Genomic DNA, 19,170 nt, shown 5'->3' on the forward strand with positions numbered 1-19,170 from the left:
TTTAATATAGTAACGAAGTACCATGAACTAATTTCAATTATTAATAGTAAAAAATTGATCAAGCATCTAATTACATCATTATATACTTGAAAAAAGTAATAACAACATTCATTCTATAATGATATAAATGTTTCTAACACTTTTTTTTAATATAGTAACGAAGTACCATGAACTGATTTCAATTATTAATAGTAAAAAATTGATCAAGCATCTAATTACATCATTATATACTTGAAAAAAGTAATAACAACTCCTCATTCATGCACGAAAATTTGTCAATCGAAACCATAAATATATTCTCTTGAACTCTTTCAAGTCTCATCTATTTTAGTTTTTACACATTTAAAATATAAGAAATGTTGATAAAGTCCAACGGCTGTCCTCATTAGTATGATTTGCTAAAATAGAGAAGGCAAAAGAGAAAGCATAAAGCATAATTTGCTGAAAAAACTATATTAAAGAGCATTAACGGAACATTTAAATTTTAATTCGGCTGATACAAAATTGCATGTTACAAAAATTGTATAGTATGATGTACGATATTAGTTTATCCCGTTACAAGAATTTCTTGCTATGATCACCGTCAAACTTGACAACGATGATAAGAAACCTCATCCACCAGCTTTAACAAATTTGGTGCTCTCACTTCTCTATAAATCCAACTAAAAAGAAGGCTCAAATGCATGTCCACGCACAGTGCCTTAAATATCACTCTAGAGGGTTGGCATTGCAAGTTAAAATTGTCACCTAAATTTGAGAATTACTAAGAAAGCCGACCACACATCTCGAACTTTGAAATAATTTATCTACCCTTTGCCATACCATGCATTGAATATCAAGAAGTTTCCTTGCCTTTTCTTGTAAGCATGACTGCTGCCGAATTGTCTCACCATGAATCTGACAAGATGAAGAAATATTGTAAACAGGCAGCAACCAATAAAATCACAATCATTTGAAATCAGTAAACACTAACTGGCCGACAATGAGTGAAGTCCCTAACCTTTAAAAATAGCCTGATGACAGCCTGTAGAAACTCGAAATTATTTCTGCAGGAAAGTTCATGAATAAAATAATCCAGAAGCCATTCAATAGATACCAACTCAGATCTCTTCTCTGCTTCTTGCTGATCATCATCATCATCATCAATGATCTGAAACATTCGAAGCTCCATATCCAGAGTTGATGGAGATAATCCTTTAATATAATCAGTGAACGCTGCATCTACAATGTGGAATGTTAAATTTTAGAGATGCTTGCATTAAGCATTTTCCGAGAAAGTAAATTATAATTAATCAACCACAATCTACGCATCATGCACATAAAAATAAAATAGCTGAGGCCTTACAGTTGTCTGTCTCTTTTGAGCATTGAAGAAGATAATGAAAACGTGATTGTGGCATATCTGATAATGTCTTCATTTGTTTCCTAACCTCTGTTTCATCGTTCTCCTTCAATGACAACTTTTCCGACTCGAACAATATTTCCCCAGAGAGGGATGGAACAGAAGGCAAGAAGAATGGAGCTTTTTCAGGTTTTTTTGGAGGCTCAATAGGCTTATTGCGAACCTGGAGTTTAGTTGTTTGTAATTCAACAAGCAAGATAAAATACATGTCATTCATTACCATGGCAGAAAATATAAATGAAATTCAAGGAAAAGGGAATATTTGATTTGGAGAAGTTGTTTCCATTTCTTTACATCTAATTACAAAAATGTCACCATTTTGTCCATTTGTTACATATTTTTAAATTATTTTCCATAATTCATATACAAACTCTGGAAAATAATGACATTTTTTGTAATTAAAAGTAAAAATAGAAAACAAAAATACAGAAAATTTTATCATGAGAAGTAATACTATTGAGAAATGAAGACCTTTATAATGTCTAAGTTGATCAAGTTCTGCCACTGGCTCTTAGGCAGCAATGAAAGTGTAACCAACTCAGGTATTTGCTTATCTTGAGTTGGGAAATCCAGGTCATCTTTAGGTTGGGGTGCATTCACCGGCTCTTCAGAATGCTCATCTTGAGAACGTTCTACAGAAGAAATAGATGGCAATTTGACACTCACAACCTCTCTTCCACTTGCATACGAATCTATGTTTGAAGTACTAGAGAACATTGACTGGTTTACCCTGACAAAATTTCTCACTATCAAAACCGGTTTCTTATTCAAAGTCATTAACTCGAAAAAGTAACAATTTTCACATTCAGTATTATTTGCACCTTTCAGAAACATAAAATCAGTCTTTCTGTTATTCCATATAAATATGATAGTATGTCTTATACGGAGAATGTTACTTCAGATAATCATACATCTCTAGCAATTCTAGAAAATGATATTCACTTAAGAGAAAATCAGTATTCTCGTCCTATAATTTAATTAGAAATCCAGGCCCAGAAAAGAATATCAATAAGATGCAATAAACATTTGGAAAAGTAGAAAATGTTTCCCCCAGAATTGTGTTCCATTAACCAAGAAAATGAATCTGGAAACTCACCACAAGTATACCCCATTTTGATCAACATGGGTAGTTGCTAATATATCCATGTTTGAGGACAGAGATAACGCCGTGATAGGTATATCAACATGTATTGCATCTAACTGTCTTGCTAAGATTACATCCCAAATTCTAAGACTTCCATCCATACTAGATGACAGAAGCCACTTCCCGTCCTCACTGAAGCACAAATCTGTTATTCGATCCGTGTGACCTTCGAATTTACGCACAAGTCTAAGAGCCACCACATCAAACAATCTAATTGTTAAATCATCTGCTACTGTAGCCAGGAGACCTAAAAATCAATAAAACCCTATAATCACTTCATGACCCATACAGTAGGAATTTCTTTTCCCATACATTTTACATTTTATTTTTTAACCAGACATAAGAATTACAAAAAAACAAATATGGAAAATGGAATACGAAAAGTAATATAAAATATTCTATTTACCGTTATAACGATGATACACAATCTTAACAACTGAACAGCCAATCTCCCATCTGGATTTAAGATCACGTTCTTTGAAATCCCAAACCTGCAATTATATATATTATATGAGAACTTCCTGTACAATGTAGCTCTGCTAACCAAAGTGATTATGATTTCTTTCTATTAACTTTAACAAGTGGAAATTAGAGTATCTTCAAACAGCAAATACAGACCTTTATATCTCCTTTGTATCCTGCACTAATCATGAGAGTATTTGTTGAGTCACAAGCAACTCCAACTACTTCACTATCATGAGCACAGCTTCTTGATTCTGAAATGTCAATGTAAGAACCCCTGCGAATTCCAGATTGAAGGTTAAACCTTTCAATCCAACCACCTGCTGTCCCTAGAATGGCAAAATTGCCACAAGCACTGATAGCACAAGCCTGTTACCATATGAAAGCAGTAGTCAGCTAGAACCAACCCATTTGTCAACAGACTTTTAAATATTGACACCCTAAGAGAACGCCACACACTTTGTAACATTATTACTCCACACACTTTGTTACTAGAAAAACGAATTCAAAGCAACAAGTAGGTAAAAAAAAATAAGCATAATAATTTGCATATATCTTCTTTGAAAGCAAAGGTTTCCGAGAAACAGAAAATATTGAATAAAATGGGATTTCTAACCTTTACAGGTGTTGGATTTTCAGGACATGGATTCAATATGTGCTCACCAAGAACAAAGTTTTGAAGTCTCCAAACATATGCCTTGGCAGTATCCATATGACAAGTAATCACATTGCACCAGTCACGTTCTCTAATTTCAGCTGAAGTTTTCAAAAGAAAAGATGTGATACTTCTGAAAGTAGATTAAATAACAAATTCATCGAATAAAGAAATCTGGAGCTGCAATAATAAATAAGCTACATCTGTATACGTGTCAATTTAATCACAATATTTTAGGGACTTTTCTTTCACTCAACAATAAATTAGCGACTATATTTGACGATAGGGGCCCATTTGGTGTACAACACAAGACCTTTTATGCGGTTTTTCTTAACAGAGACATGCGAAAATACACACCTTATTCCATTCCGTCAATGCTTTCTCTTTCTCATTGTTATTTTATTTGTAACCTGTTTTTCTTATGGATGATCCTCTATCCTCCAAATTCAGAGTAACTTTCTAATCTCTGTCTCAATGTTTTTATTCTTTTATTCAAAGGAAAAAGTAAACAAACAGTTTGAATTCCAAATTGTGACAATTAATAAATCTTAATTAAATTGACCAGAAGACCACACAAATTATCATTACCACAAACTTCTTTGTAAGCCTATGGCCATATAACCCTCAATCATTTTATCAGTTTAGCAACACTTTTAGTAAATGAAAAGAATCAATTCATATAAACGAGAAATCAATAGATGAAGTTCCATTTATACGTTTGGCCTTCAGGAAAATTACACCTGAATGAAAACGTGCCAGAAAGAACTTACCACAATCAAATGCAATCACAGGCTTCAATTTTATTTCTTCCTCCTGAGCAACAGATATACACACAAAATATAAGAGGATAAGTAGATAATTTGAATTAAAGTGTGTAAAACACAAGTTGCAAATTAAGTGTTCACACAAGAAGAATTATTCAGTAAATACAACACAAACATAATTAAATGCACCATAATCATTAAATTGAACAAAAATGGGTTACCAACTGCTGCTACTTCCATACGAATTGTTTACAAACAAAACGAAAAAAAACAAATAGAAGAATCACAGTACCATACACTTCTTAATCCCCTCTACCTACCCATGTTGACATTTACCTTAAGCTCAACTGAGGCATTATCACCTATATACATTAACATGGTTAATTGGTATAAAACATCAACGATCTAATAAGTAGGTAGTATAGAATAAATGTAATTACAATCTCAATTTTGCCGACATTCAAGTTTCAACATGGCATACAGGAACCATGATTTACTGCACTCAACATAAACAAGTTGTCAAAATCATGTGCATATGAATCTCAGGTCTGAAACATTTAAAAATTCCAACTTTTACTCTTCTCTGACAAGCTTGTTAAAAATTAGAGTAGGCAGGTAGAAAGCTTAGACGTATTTTAACTAGAGGGCAGTGTACAAATAGGAAATCTGAAACTCACGGAAAACAAAGGAAAGCAAAACATGTAACATAACCCACAACAAGATCTAAGCAACCAGAGTTCCCCCAATAAAATCATTCGTAATCAGTCCCAAAAGTACTTATACACAGTTAAGCAAGAAAAGCCAGGATAAGAACCCCAAGTCTCATACCTTCAATTTCAGTTTCTTAGCACGTTTAGAAACATGTCTTTGAGAAAGCTCCCTGCTTTGTTGATCCTGTCAAAATTTTAATAAATACATCAATGTTGTAAATATGAGGAATTGAACTAGATAATGCACAGTAAAGAGGCAAAAAAAAAATTAGCCATGAAGTATGGTCATTACAATGGCAGGGAAAATAAATGCATATGAAAACAGCTTAGGAAAGTTAAAAGCTGGAGAATTAAAATACAAGTATACATTTAATAATATCTGAATGCAGAGTGCCACTGGCTTCCACATAACTAGAAAATCATACAAGGAGAAACTAGAGGGAATACTATTATTTTAATGCATATTATTAGTAGAGCTGTCGAATTGGATATTGCCACGGGCAGCCCACCTATCTAACCAAAAAGATAAACCCCCTCACTTTTTACTATGAACAGCCCTCTCTCACTCACCAGCTCTTCCTAAGAGCAGCAGTGCAGCCCAACTCTCACTCACCCATGAACCAAACGAAAATAACTGAATCCTACAAACAACAAACTCCTCGAGGATACAAGAGGAGTGATAAAAAAGTGTGTCCTTTTCTTTGAAGGAATCTCTATATTATGACCTGACCTAAAAACATGGTGGACCAAAATGACCCACAAGTTTGTGACCCACTTTTACAGCTCTAGTAAATGTTTTGGAAATCACCTGTCCACAGTGGCAATGCCTTTAACAACAGTAATAGTAATGAAAGAAAACTTTTTTTCAAAAACAAATAGCAACTAATATTCAGGGAGGGAGAAGTCATAATTAGAACAAAACAATATTTTCCCATAAATGAAAATTATAACAAACCTGAACTACAGAGAACAGGCGAAAGGCACGATCCTGACCGGCTGAAAGAATATGTCTTCCGTTGGCATAAAACCTGCCATATAATTAGCAGGTGTAAGTAACAAGGACACATTCCAAATTTAACGTGAAAAATCACAATCATTATGTAGTAAGTTCACAATATCTAAAAAATGAAGAATAGCTTAATGTAATCCATATGATTAACATCATAATGAATCCTCATTTTAGAAATAATAAAATAACCTGTCATAGAAAAGAAATAAAAAAAAAAATCTCGAAAAAACTATCAATAGAAAGTAACTATTCTCTCAGAAAAATAGCTGTCCATATAAAAATCCCTATGATGAACATCATAGAGAGATCAAGTAAGCAATACTGTTCCAGAGCATAATTAATAATCAATTCCTTCAAAAACTAAATGTCTAATCATTACTTTCTATGAATGCAACAAAGTTAAACATTTCCTATATAGATTAACACTTGAAGAAAAATTATTACTTTATGCAAAGAGGAGGTGCACTATGCCCACTTCGGAAGCGCAGAAGGCGAGGATCACCATCACTTGTATCAAATATCCACATCTGAGGAGATAAAAGTCAGACATTTTCGTACATCATCAGGAAGAATGGGAATGTATAATTAATTAATAGTAGAAACCAAGATGAAAATTGAAAAACTGTCATCAGGCTTTGCTAAATAGACCAAAAAATCACACAAAAACTCTTTGTTCCATCAAATAAAATATGAAACAAAATGGCCAATGATATGAGCACAAGCTTCAATCATGATAATAACAAGTAAAGCACAAAGGCCTGAATAAAGTCCAGTCTAAATTCATCACACTGAAAGCCAACAACAATGGTCAATCAGTAAAAATATAATAATATAGCTTAGGTGATTATAATCACTATAAATTTACAGTTCTCTATGAAAACAAAAACTATTATCATTGAGGAAAATAATGTCAAGTCGCAGATATCCAAGTTTACTTGCTATGTCTCAAATATCTTACAAATACACAAACAACTTTGTTTCTTTTTCTATACTAATAAATTTTGAACAGAATCAACAGACCAGCATCTAAAGTTACATTCAAAAATAATATCCTCCCAAATATAAGGTAAAAAATTTAATCCATGTATGCATAGGTGCATCTGAAGAATAATTCTTACTTTAATAGAGTTGTCTGCTGATGAACTCATTAGCACTGGTTCATTGGCAAAAAAATGTAGCGAGGTGATCACACTATCATGAGCCTCTCTTATAACTGACTGGAGTCTTTTCTTTTCCAGATTCCATATGCTTATAACACCAGATGAACCTCCAGAAGCTAGAAGAGGTTGCCCATCTGAAACAAGTAAAATAAATAAATTGTTAAAAATAATAATTACAAACATAAAAACAATATAGAAAAGATTTTAGATTGACATTATTCAATCCAATATATTTTGATTGGAAGAAGACAATAGATTAGTGTTTCCCTGGCAGAGAAGTGTAACACGTACTGACACTCATTGAAAATATTTCATAAGCCAAATAATTAAGTTGAATAATACAACAACACCTTTTTTAGAACTTCAAGCTAGGTATTCAACTTAAGGGGGATCAAACGCATTCTAAGACAATGAATGGTAGATTGTCAATTAATTTTACTACGAGGCTTCAAAAATAAATGTATTATCAGTTATATTATAAAATAAATAGGTGTTTCGTTCAAATTTACAACCAAAAAAAAGTTATCAAGTAGTAACAAAAATTACTTGATGACTTCATTATGAGTCAATAGAAATGAGTGAAGTTATTAATATATAAAAAAATGAAAAGGACATGGTGAAATTATATGTTGCTCAGGACATATGGAAACCAAACAGATTATTTGAGGAGTAGCATGATATCTACAATAAAAGCAGTACAGCAAGTGCAATGCATTAACAACACCTTCCCGTCCATACCAGTGCTGAAAGATAAGGCAGTCACCGAACCACGTGTAGAATGTGTAAATGAAACCAACTCTTCATCATAACGAATGTTGTGAACATGAATCCTTCCATCTGAACAGCCAATAGCAACAACGTCCAAGGCAGGGGATGAAACACAACAGGATATGGGTGAATTCCATCCATTAAACTCAAAAATCTTTTTCTTTGTGCTAATGTTCCAAAGCTGCATCGAACCTTGCTCACTTCCAATAAGAACCTGCTTACATGCTAATAATCACAAAGGGACCAATATAATTTTCTACAAATCTTCCAAAGGGAAAAGGATGATTACCTTATTCAGGTAAGTATCTGGATGCATTATACAACTGGGGTTAAATTTCTCGTGCAGCATAATGTGCGCAAACGGAGCAAGGTTATCTTCAACTCCCTTAAATGCCCACAAGAACATGTTGCCACAAACATCCACACTGACAATATGTTCTCCAAACAACAGGAGCAACTTAACTTTAGCATTATGGCTGCTCCAAGTTGCAACCTGGAAAAGCATCCAATGTTAAAACTCCTCAAAAGCTCCATAAGAATAAAAAAAGGAACTGCATAGTGTTTTTGTGGTTGTCCATAAGTCATTCTAATAGAGAAAAAATAACACACAGGTTGAAAAAAAGAAAAAAAAAATTAAAGTTGTATGGGAGAAAACTTCTACAAATTAGCCCATAAAAAATTTCATTTCAATTTTTCTTCTTTTTTAATTGGAAGACATTTATGGAGAAGCTCGTCCAAATAGGACTTTATGTAGAACCTGGTGTGCACGCTTGAACACTGCAATGTTTTTTCCATACGCAGCAAAAGTGTATTCGCGATAAGATGCAAGCGCACTAATCTTCTTCGGCAGCTGAGGACCTTCACGGAAAATGAAAATTTTGAAGATACCCCAAAATTATGAAGATGAACAAGAAAAAAACTGGAGACTTACCAACTAGAACTAGAGTGAGCTTTGCACACTGCAGAGAGAAAATATTACGTCCAAGGTGAAGTTGATTAAAAGTAAAAGGAAGAAAATATCAATATCACATTTGAATCTGAATAGGAAATAGGAAACAAAAACAGAGAAAGAATAAAAGAAGGGTGTGGTTGAGGAATTACGTTAAAAATCTGAAAAGCCTTTCCAACGCTGACAGTAACGAAAGTTTCAGTACCGAGTCTCTGAACAGAGAACGGGACGCTGGTTGTGATGCATCCAATTGCCCTGTAAGGTTCAAATATACCCATTCTTGTACTTTCTCTTCTTCTTCTTCTATCGAATGGTTTGACGAGGATGAATGACCTGAATCCGACACAACTCTCACGGCCCTTGCTTCTTCTACGAACAGGGGAGGGTTTTGGCGTTAGGGTTTTAGGTTATTGACTGATTGAAGTGAAGGCCAACACGCACAGTTTTACGCCTTGTTAAATTAATTGAAAATAAAAAATAAAATATAAATTTGACTCTGGCAAAAATTAGTCAATGGGATATAAGTGTGATTATATTTGAATCTGGTATTTATTTTATTTCATTATAAGGTTACCCGAATTATGCCTCTTAAAGCTTCTGATTTTACTATAATTATTTTGCATACAATCACTTTTACACTTAATTACTTTAAATGTGTACTTGGTCTCATAATATTTTAAGTTATTATGCAAAATACATAATAAGGACCTAAACTAAAAAATAAAACAAACAAAAAAATAGAATATAATAAAAAAACAGAAAATAGACTACCGCAACAATGGGAAGAAAGAAAATTGTTATAGAATTAAAAAAAGACTCGTATTTTTAAATAAAATAAAATTATAAATGTTTTGAATTCTTTATTTTATGTAATTATTTTTTTATCATAAGACAAATTTACGACATTATACAATTAATAATATATTTAATTATATAACTTTATATAATAAATAAAATCCTATAAAATAAAAATAATATTTGTTTATTTATAGAAAATTATAAGAATATAATACAACGACCAACACACATACACAGTAAAAAAAATTAAAGTGTTAACTTCTGCTATATCATTTCTAAATATATTTTAAAGGAAAAGTACTAATTTTTCAAATTTACTTACATAAATTTGCATGTAAAGAATGTTGGATTAAGCTATATATTTGGAGTATTTATATTTAACTTTTATTTACATTTCACCTAGATTGTTAAATAACTTTTTGTTCTGAAGATAATGCTATAATTGTATAAAAAATCCTTGACCGTAGAATAAAAATATTATAGAAAATCACTCAATAACATCTTCCATCTTGTGATGGAAGGAAAAATAAAATTAAGACTCTAATCAATCAAAGAGAAGAAAGGTGGAAAATGGCGTGTTAACATTCCCTTAGTTTGTTATTGTAAGATTAAACAAAAATTATTCTGAAAACAAATTTAAGAATCAAACTTACATTCATAAAATTATTTCCGCATCCTTCCTAATAATATAATTTTCTAAAATATATGAACAAGAATACGACAGAATTTAAATTAATCAATATGGATATAGCTCTTAAAATTATTGTTTTTTTAATATGAATATGATTAAAAAATGAATAATGAAGATGAAATCTTACGCGTCTATATTCATCATGTATAACCGATGCCAGAAACAATCTGGTATTGTGATACTCCCTAAATATGCAACAAATTATACAATAGATGACGTCAAAAAGAAAGATTTAACATTTATTTTCCAAATGATTTTTACATTTTTGCTGTAAATTTTTTAGAAGTAATTTAATTATAGATGAAATCTATGATAAAACTTTAACATTATGCATATTGTTAAATTGATAATTGTTACTAATTTAATATTTGAACTTATAACTTTTTATTTAAACGTATCATATATTCTATATCCATAATTGAAAGGCCAGGCGTGTATATCTGAATGAAGGAAGACAAGAAGATACACGTAGACTTTGAAATCCAAGCAACAAAGAAGGACTTGGTCAACCTTGTACCTTGACGATGATTATTAGTATTATATCGACAAAAAGATTATTATCGTTATTATCCTAATAATCACTGTGAAAAAAATTATTTTTATTAATATTATTAGGAGAAGGGTGAATAAGATTATTATTTTATTATTATTATTATTATTATTATTTTATGAGAAAAAGAAAAGAAAGAAGAACCTGAGCTTGAAAGAGAAGTGCTATTATTGGGTGTGGTATGTTTCTCTCTCCTAGCGTTTTTCCATGTTTGAATGGAAGTTTTGCAACCTCGATCATCTGGAACTCTTGTCTTCCTCGCCCGTTTGAAACAGAATAGGCCTCTCTGGAGGGCGTGCACGGCGCACCATTCCCCGTGCGTGTGCCAACCCAGCCCCTTCACTATGGCACTCCCTACTTCTTTGACTCCATTCACATTTCTCCTTTCATCTTCATTTTTATCGCATATTCTCCTCATCGTAGCTGTTTCCGACAAAGAATTGCTCCTCGGATTCAAAGACTCTATCGAAAACAAAGATGTATTGTCTTCCTGGAATGAATCCGTCCCTCCATGTTCTCCCAAACAAAACAACTGGCCTTACGTTCAGTGTTATAAGGGACACGTCTGGGGGTTGACGCTCGAGAACATGAGACTCAAAGGGGTCGTTGACGTTCAAACCCTCGTCAAACTACCCTATCTCCGAACCTTAAGCCTCAAGAACAATGATTTTAACACTGAATGGCCTTACATCAACGGCATGCAGGGTTTGAAGGCCCTTTTTCTTTCCAATAACAAGTTCTTTGGGGAGGTTCCTGCTCAGGCTTTTCAGGACATGAAATGGTTAAAGAAAATCCATTTGTCCAACAACCGCTTCACCGGTCATATTCCAACTTCCCTCACATCCATGCGCAGGCTTATGGAGTTGAAGCTCGACGGAAACCAATTCTCCGGCTCCATTCCCAATTTCCTACGTCCATTGAAATCTTTTACTGTATCTGATAACAAATTAGAGGGAGAAATCCCAGAAGGCCTCCGTGACATGCCAGCTTCAGCTTTCTCTGGTACGCATTTCATTTGGAAACATATTTGAACATTAAGCAAAAACCATCATCATCATCATCATTGCATGTAGGTTTTTAAGCCCTTCCTAAATACATATTTGTTCGAAATGGGCATGCAGGTAATGAAGGGCTATGTGGAGCACCATTAGAATCATGCCACTCCAAAAAGCAATCACCTTTGAGTATTATTGTGACTGTGGTTCTTGTTGTTGTAGCTCTGCTTGTTATTGGAGCAGTAGTATTGCTAGTCCTTCGTCGGAGAAGAGAGCAGGTGCCAGACCCGGATCCAGATCCAGATCCAGGTGTGCCTGAGGAAAATCCACCATCAATGATCCACAAGAAAGCACGAAGCAGGGAACCATCAGAGGAAGGAAGTCACAGGTCCCGCGCCTCGAGCCGCGTCAGCAAAAGAGACAACCTGATGTTATCGTTTGTGAGGGATAACCAAGAGCAGTTTGATTTGCATGAACTACTGAGAGCCTCAGCTCAGATACTGGGTAGTGGTTGTTACAGCTCTTCCTACAAGGCTTCTTTGTTAGATGGACCAGTGATGGTGGTCAAGAGATTCAAGCAAATGAACAATGTGGGAAGGGAAGAGTTTCAGGAGCACATGCGACGGCTTGGACGCTTAAACCATCCTAATCTGCTTCCTCTCGTTGCCTACTACTACAGAAAGGAGGAGAAACTCTTCGTTACTAACTATGTTCACAATGGCAGCTTGGCTATTCGCCTCCACGGTATACAATATGTGTGTGTGTGTGTGGTGTTTTTCTATAATACATTTTGTGTGTGTCTGTGTTATTGTCTGGTGTGATTTGTTGTATCATATCTTCACTCCGTTCCAACAATTTTTTTCTGCACATGTTGATGCAAGACATGGTTATTTGTTTCAGGATACCAAGCTCTAGGGCAGCAAAGCCTGGATTGGGAGAGTAGGTTGAAGATAGTGAAAGGCATAGCAGAAGGACTTCAATATCTTTACACGGATATGCCAAGTTTAATTGCGGCGCATGGACATCTGAAGTCCTCCAACGTGCTTCTGAATGAATCTTTGGAGCCCCTTCTGATGGACTATGGGTTGGTACCAGTGATAAACCAAGACCTTGCTCCTGAAATAATGGTGATCTACAAATCCCCAGAGTATTTGCAGCATGGTCGCATTACAAAGAAGACTGATGTGTGGAGTCTTGGGATAATCATCTTGGAGATTCTAACGGGAAATCTTCCTGCTAACTTTCTACAAGGTACAGGAAGCGAGTTGAGTATGGCAAACTGGGTCCATTCGGTTGTGAGGGAAGAGTATAGTGAGGTGTTTGATAAGGATATGGAGGTAACAAAAAACAGTGAGGGAGAGATGATAAAGCTTTTGAAGATTGCATTGGCTTGTTGTGAAGGGGATGTTGACAAGAGATGGGACTTAAAAGAAGTTGTAGATAGAATTCATCAAGTAAAGGAAACTGATAACGAGGATCACAATTCCCGTTCTTCTTCTTCTAATGCTAGTGAAGTTCAAGTCAAGCAGACTCAGTCAGGTGAAGTTAGTTTCTCCATAGATGGTTGAATGAAGGGAATGGAATGCATCCATGGCAAGTCATGTGATGAGATAGATTTTGAAGTTGATTCAACTCATTTCTTCAGTAGTTTCATTTATTCCAACTTATACCTTGAAGCTTCTAATTTGATGCTTGGTTCGTATTATCTTCTCATTCTTTTCTAGAAGAGAGCATGTACATTAACTTAGGAAGGAAAATAGAATAGACTCAGCATTCTTGTGCACAAGAAATGTATTGTCATTGTCATGAGGTCGGTATAAATGTTATTGTATAACTCAAATGGATGATTATTCATTCAGAAGTTCTCAGATGATGATAACTGAATTAAGGACCCTTTGAGTTGATCAACAAAAGAACACAGAATATAAATGTATATATAGCTATAAGAATGTATAGACACCCTTAACTTTGTTCATGAGATTGATCATGAATATTTGGAAGTTGTGGAGGTCTGTGATGGCACACTTCTTGCAACAGTTGGAAAAGGTGTAGATTTTGCAATCTCCTGGATTGAGAATGCTTCCCAGATCAAGTTTTCATGTAATTAATTATATTAGTCAAGATATTAATGGTTTTGTAATTAGGCATTTGAACTAGAAATGGGAAACAAAGTTATGTTGTGGTTTTTTATTGGGTTTGAGACTTACCTGTCTTTCATCTCATTATATACTTGTCTGTTCAACAGTAATTTTTTGCATCACACACACAACAAGACTTTATACTCTCATACATAATTAATCACAATTTAATAATTAATTCAAATAAAATTTAAACCACTCACCACTTGCTCACATGCGTGTTTTGAAATTATTATTATTTAATTGAAAACTTAATTCAAAATAAAAGTTCAATTTTTCTTCCCTTCACATCACAATAGCCATTTCTTTATATTTAAATGAAAACTTAACTCAAAATAAAAGTTTCGGTTATAAATGAAAATAATTATATAAAAGTTTAAGTTATAAATAACTATTTAAAAATGATGTATAACAAATAGGATTAATTATGTTTTGAGTGATTGATAAATTTGAAAAAAAAAATTGTTGTCTATTAAATTTAAAAATATAAAATACTCTACAATTAGAAAACACTGATTATTTTTTTATTTAATAGAAAAATTAATCTTAAATTAACTAAATCATTTTATTCCTAATTTTTCTTCTTAATTTGATTTTCGAAGAGTAAATGTAATGAATAATACAAAAAATAGCTACTAACTAACATATTCGTATTTAAGTGCCAATTTTTTATGTTGTGCAGCATGCACTTTGAAATAAAATTAAAGAAAAAAGAATAAAATGATTCGGTTAATTTAAGATTAAATTTTCTTTTAAATAATAAATCAGAAAATGCTTTATAATTTTAGAAGAAAACATATATAAAATTAATCGTAAAATAATCTAAAACTTATTTATATATTATTTAAATTAACTCTTCATTTATATCTTTGAGAAAACTGAATTTTTTTTACCGATATAAGTCTTGATGTTAAATACGTATTTATAACTGAAACTTTATTTTGAATTACTTTTTCAGTTAAATAGTGAAGAAAAAGAAAAGGCTGAGACATGATAATGGAATGATGAAAAACTTGAGAGGAATAAAAAACTAAACTTTATCTTGAATTAAACTTTCGGTTAAATAATAAAAATAATTATGACCGAATGTGTATACTAAATGAATGTCTATGCAAGATTTCCTAAAGTTTTATTTTCACTGTCGTCAAAAATAGACAAATAGACACCACCATAACTACTATGTATAAACCAAACAGCTATACTTAGGTTTTTAATAAATCATAACTAAATATCATCTTATAACAAACTTAAGATAAAATTTATTAATATATTTTATCTATATTTGTGTAGAAAGAAGTTGATGTAGAGCACATTTTTGTCTGGAATTTGACATAAAGTGTGAGAGAAGATAACTGCAACCAACTGTACATTCCCAAAAATGAAGGCTTGCTGCGCTAAAGATCCTACAAACACTTCTAATTTTGGAAACTATGAACAAATTGCAAACAAAATCTGCAACAGCATTTCCCACTGACAGCACAATTCTCAATTCTTGTATTTATGCCATCAAACCACAATGCTCCTCACTCAATAATTTCTTCTCAAAATCCTCGAACAAATCATTCTCGGAAAAATCAAAGATGTCGAGGATGAACACAGAGAAGAAGCTGGGTGCAGGACGTGTGGTGGCTGTGGCCATTGAGAATAACAAGACCAGCCAACATGCTGCCAAGTGGGCAGTCGACAACCTTCTTCCCAAGGACCAATCTCTCTTGCTCATCCATGTCAGACAAAAATCATGTTCAGGTTCCATATATCTCATTCAAACCAAACATTTCTAAATAATGTTAATGTTTGACGTTCTAAATAAGATCATGTTAATCATGAGTGCAGCGAATCCTGCCAATGAAGCCGTGGGCGACAACGAATCCAAGGAACTCTTCGAATCGTTTCGAGTTTTCTGCAATAGAAAAAGTGTTAGTTCTCGTGAAAACTTGTGATATCTCAGAATTTTTTCATCAACAAATACTAAAATTGTCGACTTGTGTTTGTTTCCGACAGATACAATGCAGAGAAGTGTTGTTGGAGGACATGGATGTATCTAAGGCATTGTTGGAAAACATCACCGTGAATTCCATCGAGTTTCTGGTGCTTGGGGCGCCATCAAGGGGTGGTCTTGTTAGGTAAAGGAATTTTTGTTTTCATCAATCATCATCTTCTTAATGTTTTCGTTGCTAACAGATCCGATTGAAATTAATATTCATGACAGGAGATTTAGAACAACGGATGTTCCAAGCGCGGTGTCGAAGGGGGCGCCACCATTCTGCACAGTTTATATAATTTCCAAAGGAAAAATCTCGAGCGTGAGATCTGCTACTGCTCCATTGACTCCTAAACCTGTCGCAGCACGTAACCAATTGCAGCCACAACAGGTACAGCCAATGCTACAGCCACAGCCACGGCACCAGCCACTGATGCGAAATCCTGAAGGATTTTTGGATTCTCATCAAACCCGCAACTACCCACCACGACGTATGTGTCAATTCATTTTTCTCTGTATATATGTATATATACACAAATAATTCATTTGAATTACTTAATTGCAGCTTCACATGGGAGTGGGACACGCCTGGTGTTGGACGATGATGATATCATGATGTAAGTTACGATCGAGATTAAACGCTAATACTAGCGCATATCAAATATTTGTTGTTTGTATGTAAGTTGTTTGTGGAAATAACATTTCACCGTTTATGGTATATATGGTCCTGCAGATCACCATTCGTAAGGGCTGGCAAATCATACGAGTCTTCAAAACTTCCAGATTCTGACATATCATTTGTGAGCAGCGGAAGGCCAAGCATTGATCGAATATTCCCCACAATGTACGACGATTTGGACAGTGCGAGTGGAAGGCTTTCGGGTGTGTCAGATTCTGACGCCAGAAGCTTCGCTTCTTCATTGTCCTCGCAAGGAGCCAACAGCATTGATGACTACTCCTTCTCCTCGCAATCAAGGTTATCAGATTGCACGGTACGTACATAGCAATCAAGATTACATGCATGCACGTATGTGTAAGAAAGCAAATTGAAATTTGATGTTTTTGTTTTCTGTAATTACAGGATGATGTTGAATTCGAGATGAGGAGGCTGAAGATGGAACTGAAGCAGACGATGGATATGTACAGCTCGGCCTGCAAAGAAGCTATGAGTGCAAAGCAGAGGGCAATGGAGCTTCAACGTTGGAAAGCGGAAGAACAGAAGAAATCGGAAGATTCGCATACAGGTGATGCCTCATCCATACAACTGATGGAGATGGAGCAGGAAAGGATCAGAGCAGAAGCCCTTGAGAAAATCGCCGCACTGGAAGCACAGAAGAGAATGACCCACGTAGAGAGGAGGAAACCGAGTGAAAGCTTTGTTGGACACGGCCCTGCCATGTACAGAAGGTACTCCATTGAGGAAATTGAAGAGGCAACAAATATGTTTTCGGACTCTCTTAAGATCGGCGAAGGAGGTTATGGTCCAGTCTACAGAAGCGAACTGGATTGCACCCAGGTTGCAATCAAGGTCTTGAAGCCAGATGCAGCTCAAGGGCGAGAGCAGTTTCAACAGGAAGTATGATTTCTTGCACTTCAACACAAATAAAAAAAAAAAGGATTGCTTGATATCAAATGTTCAGGTGACACATGAACAAGTTTTGAATAATAACTTGGTTTGCTTTATGCAGGTAGAAGTGTTGAGTCGCATAAGGCATCCAAACATGGTTCTGTTGCTGGGGGCATGTCCAGAGTATGGTTGTCTTGTGTATGAGTACATGGCGAATGGAAGCTTGGATGATTGCTTGTTTAGGAGAGGAAGTTCACGTCCACCTCTTCCATGGCAGCTAAGGTTCCAAATTGCGTCAGAGATAGCAACAGGTCTGCTTTTCCTCCACCAGACAAAACCAGAGCCACTGGTGCACCGTGACCTAAAACCCGGCAACATTCTCCTTGACCGGAACTACGTGAGCAAGATCAGTGACGTGGGGTTGGCCAGGCTGGTGCCTCCTTCGGTTGCTGACAGTGTGACCCAGTATCGCATGACTTCCACTGCCGGAACCTTCTGCTACATCGACCCGGAGTACCAGCAAACGGGCATGCTGGGAATCAAATCTGACATATACTCTCTGGGGATCATGCTTCTGCAATTGGTGACGGCGAGGCCTCCGATGGGTTTGACTCATCATGTTACGAGATCAATCGAGAACGGGACTTTTGCTGAGATGCTTGACCCAGCCGTTGAGGACTGGCCAGTTGAACATGCCCTGCATTTCGCAAAGCTTTCCCTTGGATGTGCCGAAATGAGGAGAAAAGACAGGCCTGATCTTGGAAAAGTTGTCTTGCCTGAGCTCAATAAGCTCAGGGCATTTGCTGAAGAAAGCATGTCGCCTATGATGATGTTTGGACTTCGAACTGGAGGTGGTGGCGGCTGCGGCGGAGGGTATATTCCAAGAAACAGTAACACATCTGTCGGTGCCTCCACTTATTTTTTCTTTTCCTTTCTTTCAAACCACATCATCAAATATACTGAATGAATATGTTTTGCATTGTAGGACACGAGTGATGTTTCTGGGTTCTCTGGATATGAAAGCCGTTCAAGCTCATCATCACAGGGGAGATTGTAATCGAAGTGTAGAGTAATGTATAGGGAAAATCATTCAGGCTCAAGCTCATCATCATCCCCACAACTTTTTGGGAGTCCTGAACCCATGAAATGATATAACGATATGAGGCAGCAGGAGCATCGTTCACAACATTCAAAGTCCTGTTTCATATCAGGATCACTGACAGCACTCGGAGAAAATCCTCGGAGAAAATGTTGCAATCCTTCATTCTCTTCCACGCCACAAGTTGATGTACAGAACAAGCACAATTCAGCGGACATCAATATACCTTGTCTTTGTTTATACTTATGTTGCCGCTTCATATTGTTTTACTCAACCAAATAAATACAAGGCTAAGTATTGTGCAACTCTCCCAGAAAACTCTCTCTCG

General features: G+C 35.0%; 3 protein-coding genes across 6 annotated transcripts; 2 read left to right on the top strand and 1 right to left on the bottom strand.

Annotated features, from left to right (window-relative positions):
• Positions 1-437: 437 nt before the first annotated feature.
• Positions 438-9,452, bottom strand: LOC114182173 (transducin family protein / WD-40 repeat family protein). 3 transcript variants are annotated; one of them, XM_028068970.2, is made up of 18 exons: positions 9,176-9,452; positions 9,006-9,033; positions 8,832-8,932; positions 8,364-8,567; positions 8,045-8,288; positions 7,265-7,440; positions 6,591-6,673; positions 6,093-6,165; positions 5,256-5,321; positions 4,434-4,476; positions 3,625-3,764; positions 3,165-3,377; positions 2,953-3,037; positions 2,499-2,793; positions 1,874-2,132; positions 1,346-1,565; positions 1,001-1,221; positions 438-897 (listed from the first exon to the last, which is right to left on the bottom strand). In XM_028068970.2, the coding sequence occupies exons 1-18, from the start codon at positions 9,299-9,301 to the stop codon at positions 748-750; spliced, it is 2,727 nt and encodes a 908-aa protein (XP_027924771.1). In that variant the 5' UTR covers positions 9,302-9,452; the 3' UTR covers positions 438-747. The 3 variants fall into 3 exon arrangements, with proteins under 3 accessions (XP_027924771.1, XP_027924772.1, XP_085528534.1); XM_028068971.2 differs by having other exon boundaries at positions 8,832-8,924; positions 9,176-9,439; XM_085672408.1 differs by lacking the exon at positions 3,625-3,764 and having other exon boundaries at positions 3,165-3,337.
• A 1,831-nt stretch (positions 9,453-11,283) lies between these two features.
• Positions 11,284-14,234, top strand: LOC114182707 (pollen receptor-like kinase 1). 2 transcript variants are annotated; one of them, XM_028069637.2, is made up of 3 exons: positions 11,284-12,064; positions 12,184-12,801; positions 12,958-14,234. In XM_028069637.2, exons 1-3 carry the CDS (start codon positions 11,407-11,409, stop codon positions 13,623-13,625), a joined length of 1,944 nt encoding a protein of 647 aa, XP_027925438.1. In that variant the 5' UTR covers positions 11,284-11,406; the 3' UTR covers positions 13,626-14,234. The 2 variants fall into 2 exon arrangements, with proteins under 2 accessions (XP_027925438.1, XP_085528539.1); XM_085672413.1 differs by having other exon boundaries at positions 12,280-12,801.
• Positions 14,235-15,649: 1,415 nt separating this feature from the next.
• On the top strand, positions 15,650-19,170 carry LOC114181997 (U-box domain-containing protein 52-like). Its single transcript, XM_085672306.1, has 9 exons — positions 15,650-15,941; positions 16,029-16,111; positions 16,197-16,318; positions 16,405-16,667; positions 16,742-16,793; positions 16,910-17,168; positions 17,258-17,752; positions 17,865-18,644; positions 18,729-19,170. Exons 1-9 carry the CDS (start codon positions 15,776-15,778, stop codon positions 18,798-18,800), a joined length of 2,292 nt encoding a protein of 763 aa, XP_085528432.1. The 5' UTR covers positions 15,650-15,775; the 3' UTR covers positions 18,801-19,170.

Source organism: Vigna unguiculata, chromosome 4 (genome assembly GCF_037176805.1).
Source record: "Vigna unguiculata cultivar grain cowpea cultivar isolate G323 ecotype 2 chromosome 4, ASM3717680v1, whole genome shotgun sequence".
Taxonomy (NCBI): domain Eukaryota; kingdom Viridiplantae; phylum Streptophyta; class Magnoliopsida; order Fabales; family Fabaceae; genus Vigna; species Vigna unguiculata.

Bases quoted from the DNA above. Each gene is read 5' to 3' on its own strand.
- LOC114182173 (XM_028068970.2), bottom strand. From the start codon at position 9,301: ATGGGTATATTTGAACCTTACAGGGCAATTGGATGCATCACAACCAGC. The intron at 8,933-9,005 runs GTAAGTCTCCAG...TTTTCCGTGAAG, and splicing joins GCTCACTCTAGTTCTAGTTG to GTCCTCAGCTGCCGAAGAAG. The intron at 2,133-2,498 runs GTGAGTTTCCAG...AAATTTTGTCAG, and splicing joins CAAAATGGGGTATACTTGTG to GGTAAACCAGTCAATGTTCT.
- LOC114182707 (XM_028069637.2), top strand. From the start codon at position 11,407: ATGGCACTCCCTACTTCTTTGACTCCATTCACATTTCTCCTTTCATCT. The intron at 12,065-12,183 runs GTACGCATTTCA...ATGGGCATGCAG, and splicing joins GCCAGCTTCAGCTTTCTCTG to GTAATGAAGGGCTATGTGGA. The intron at 12,802-12,957 runs GTATACAATATG...TATTTGTTTCAG, and splicing joins CTTGGCTATTCGCCTCCACG to GATACCAAGCTCTAGGGCAG.
- LOC114181997 (XM_085672306.1), top strand. From the start codon at position 15,776: ATGTCGAGGATGAACACAGAGAAGAAGCTGGGTGCAGGACGTGTGGTG. The intron at 17,169-17,257 runs GTACGTACATAG...CTGTAATTACAG, and splicing joins CAAGGTTATCAGATTGCACG to GATGATGTTGAATTCGAGAT. The intron at 17,753-17,864 runs GTATGATTTCTT...TGCTTTATGCAG, and splicing joins GAGAGCAGTTTCAACAGGAA to GTAGAAGTGTTGAGTCGCAT.